Source organism: Capricornis sumatraensis, chromosome 14 (assembly GCF_032405125.1).
Source record: "Capricornis sumatraensis isolate serow.1 chromosome 14, serow.2, whole genome shotgun sequence".
In the NCBI taxonomy this organism is placed as follows: Eukaryota; Metazoa; Chordata; class Mammalia; order Artiodactyla; family Bovidae; genus Capricornis; species Capricornis sumatraensis.
Genome location: NC_091082.1, coordinates 71,951,864 through 71,955,276, shown reverse-complemented (window position 1 = coordinate 71,955,276; position 3,413 = coordinate 71,951,864). Strand labels below are relative to the sequence as shown.

Here is a 3,413-nt window from a genome sequence, read left to right as displayed (position 1 = left end):
GCCTCTCCATCTTTGGCTGCAAAGAATACAATCAATCTGATTTCGGTGTTGACCATCTGGTGAAGTCCATGTGTAGAGTCTTCTCGTGTTGTTGGAAGATGGTGTTTGCTATGACCAGTGCGTTCTCTTGGCAAAACTCTATTAGCCTTTGTCCTGCTTCATTCTGTACTCCAAGGCCAAATTTGCCTGTTACTTCAGGTGTTTCTTGACTTCCTAACTTTTGCATTCCAGTCCCCTATAATGAAAAGGACATCTTTTGGGGGTGTTAGTTCTAAAGGTCTTGTAGGTCTTCATAGAACTGTTCAACTTCAGCTTCTTCAGCATTACTGGCAGGGGCATAGACTTGGATTACAGTGCTATTGAATGGTTTGCCTTGGAAACGAACAGAAATCATTCTGTCATTTTGAGATTGCATCCAAGTACTGCATTTCAGACTCTTTTGTTGACTGTGATGGCTACTCCATTTCTTCTAAGGGATTCTTGCACACAGTAGTAGATATAATGGTCATCTGAGTTAAATTCACCCATTCCAGTCCATTTTAGTTCGTTCATTCCTAAAATGTCGATGTTCACTCTTGCCATCTCTAGTATGTAGTGAGTCCTTAATATGTATCAGGCACATAATAAAGCATTTTTTATTTATTTCATCATTCAATCCACAAGATAATCTTGTGAGGCAGGTTCTATGCTTATGTTCATTTCACAAAAAAAGAAAAAAAAGAAGCTGTGGCTCCCAGATGTTCTATAACTTGCCAAAAGTAACAAAGCTGGTAATCGGCAGAGCCCAGATTTGAAATAAGGCAAACTGTTTCTAGAACTTGCACTGTTAACCCATTTGTTCTTCTGCCTCAGAATCTATCAAACAAACAAAGGTGTTCTTATGTTCTTCCCTTCTGTCTCCTCCCCCAGCATTTGTCTAATTCTCAGGATCACTATCTTGAACTTTCACTATGGGTATACAGTAAATCACTATCTTTTAGAATCAAAAGATGTTACTATGGTTATTGTGCTACTTCCTCTAAAGAAAAGTATGACTAAGCAAATTAAAGCGCTGTTTCATTTTTCCTGCATTAGTTTTATATGTCATTTCTCTTCCTTGTTTAGGGTTGCAGCTAGAAGACAATAAAACAAAAATGGAGCCCTTATATGAGGAATACTTGGCCAATCACGGAACAATAGTAAAACCTTATTACTGGCTGAGTTTCTCTCTCGATTGCTCGAATTGTCCTTACCATATTCGGACGGGTGAAGAAGCAAGAGTTCCCTACACAGAATTTTATCAGATTTTTGGATTCCCTTACGGGCCAACATATCCTCCAACGAAACACCTCACGTTCTATGAGCTGAAAACTTCTTCTGGAAGCCTGGTGCAAAAGGGTCATGCCAGCAGCTGCACTGGGAATGATACCCACCCGGAATCCATGTTATTCGAGATGAACGGATACTTTGACTCGGCCGTACACAGTAACGACGGCATGAGGCATATTATTCTGTACTCCAGCAACTCCCCTTGCAATGAAGCTAACCACTGCTGCATCAGCAAAATGTATACCTTCCTGGCAAAGTATCCAGACATCACTCTTAGTATTTACTTTTCTCAGCTCTATCACACAGAGGCTGAATTTCCTGCCTCGCCGTGGAACCGCGAAGCTCTCCGGAGCCTGGCCAGTTTATGGCCACAGGTCACTTTGAGCCCAATAAGCGGTGGGATGTGGTATTCTCTCCTCAGCAACTTTGTGAGTGGTGTCCAGGGAGCAACTGTTTTCCAGCCCATTTTAACCGGGAGAGCTCTGGCGGACAGGCACAACGCACATGAAATCAATGCCATAACAGGGGTGAAACCATATTTCACCGATGTTCTTCTCCAAGCAAAAGAGAATCCAAACGTAAAAGTTCAGGCAGCTCTGGAGGGCTACCCCTTAAACAATGTCCTTCCCAGGCAGTCTTTTCAAGTGACAAGCGGACAGCTGCAATCCAATCTGACCCTCGACCCCAGGGTTCCTGTCATATTCATGCTGGTGCCTTATAGAGACCTACCACCAATCCATGTAGGACCAAGTCCACAGAAACCCAGGAATATCATAAGGCATTTAAATATGCCTCAAATATCATTCCAGGAAACTGGCGATCTCAGAAAGTCTCCCATTGGCATGCCAGTGGAGAGAGCAGAAATCACAGGACAGTTTGCAAGTAGCAAAGAAGCGAATGAAAAGAAGAAGAAGAAAGGGAAAAACTAAAATTTGCATTCCGACAACTGGTCAGGAGACCAAACTACTACCAGAGGACTTTGATAGGCAGCAGAAATCTGGAAACTTTCTCTCTTAGGTCTGATTCAAGACAGAGATAAACTGACACACTCAAAGCAAAACATGAATTATTTATTATCTCAACTATTGCAAAGCTACACTATTTTTAACATAATCCAAGATGTTTCCATAAGCAACTTGATCTCTCTCCTTTAGTTTGAAAGTGACAGTATCAAAATGGAGCCATTAGTAACTTGCTAATATTCTGATGTGGATAAGAAAATGTCATTATTCTACACTACCCACATCATCTTTCCACTAAAAAAACCCATGGACTAAATTGCTTCCTAAATTGGTTTTGGTATAAAAAATTTACTGCAAAATTGGAAAACAGCCTGAGTTACTGACATTAAGTACTGTTTGCAAAAGCAAGCCAGTGATTTTCCATTAATTGTTAACCATGGACAGAAGATTTTAGGCAGCTCATTTCCTTTTTTATCTAAAGTGGTTCAAAATAATTTGTGGGGAGAAAAGTTCTTTTGCTAATTGATTAGCTATAGCTACCAAAATTGATTTTTGAAACCAGTCACCTGCTCAGTTTGATCTTTCTTTCCAGAGCAGATGATAAAGGTGGGATAATACATGAGAGTCTCCAAAAGGCCTTCCATCATGCACCACATAAAATCCAAGCCACTCTTACTGGCTTTCAAGGTTCCTCCTCTACTTTCCTGCCACCCTGTCGCATCAGCAAGAGTATCAGCTCCTGCAGGTCATACACTGTCTCTCCTCTTTGGTTTTCCCTTAGGGTTTAGCACAGTATTCAGACAAAAGGTGGAGAGGAAGTCTGTGAATCAGTAACTTAACCAATTACCACTCCCCAACATTCCTTTTCTATTCCAGCCAAGCACCTGCTTAGCCATACTGCAATGAATATCTTTTTTTTTTTTGTTAGGACCCACTCTCCCTTTTTCTAATATAGCTTCCCAAAGCATAATTTGTTTTACTTCCCCTTTTCTGACCCCTTCTCTTAAAATCTTGTTACAAACACACTTCTAAGAAGTGCTCCTTGACTAATCCTCTGAGCATGTACATTAAAGTGCTTTGTTTATGTTTAACTATATTTGCTGCCTCACTTCCCTCTTAGAAAAGCATTACAAGAAAAATGTG

At 40.7% G+C, this 3,413-nt stretch overlaps 1 protein-coding gene across 1 annotated transcript; it reads left to right on the top strand.

Moving 5' to 3' along the window:
* Positions 1–1,133: 1,133 nt before the first annotated feature.
* Positions 1,134–2,237, top strand: APOBEC4 (apolipoprotein B mRNA editing enzyme catalytic polypeptide like 4). The gene has a single exon (XM_068985787.1). It carries the CDS (start codon positions 1,134–1,136, stop codon positions 2,235–2,237), a length of 1,104 nt encoding a protein of 367 aa, XP_068841888.1.
* Positions 2,238–3,413: the final 1,176 nt, after the last annotated feature.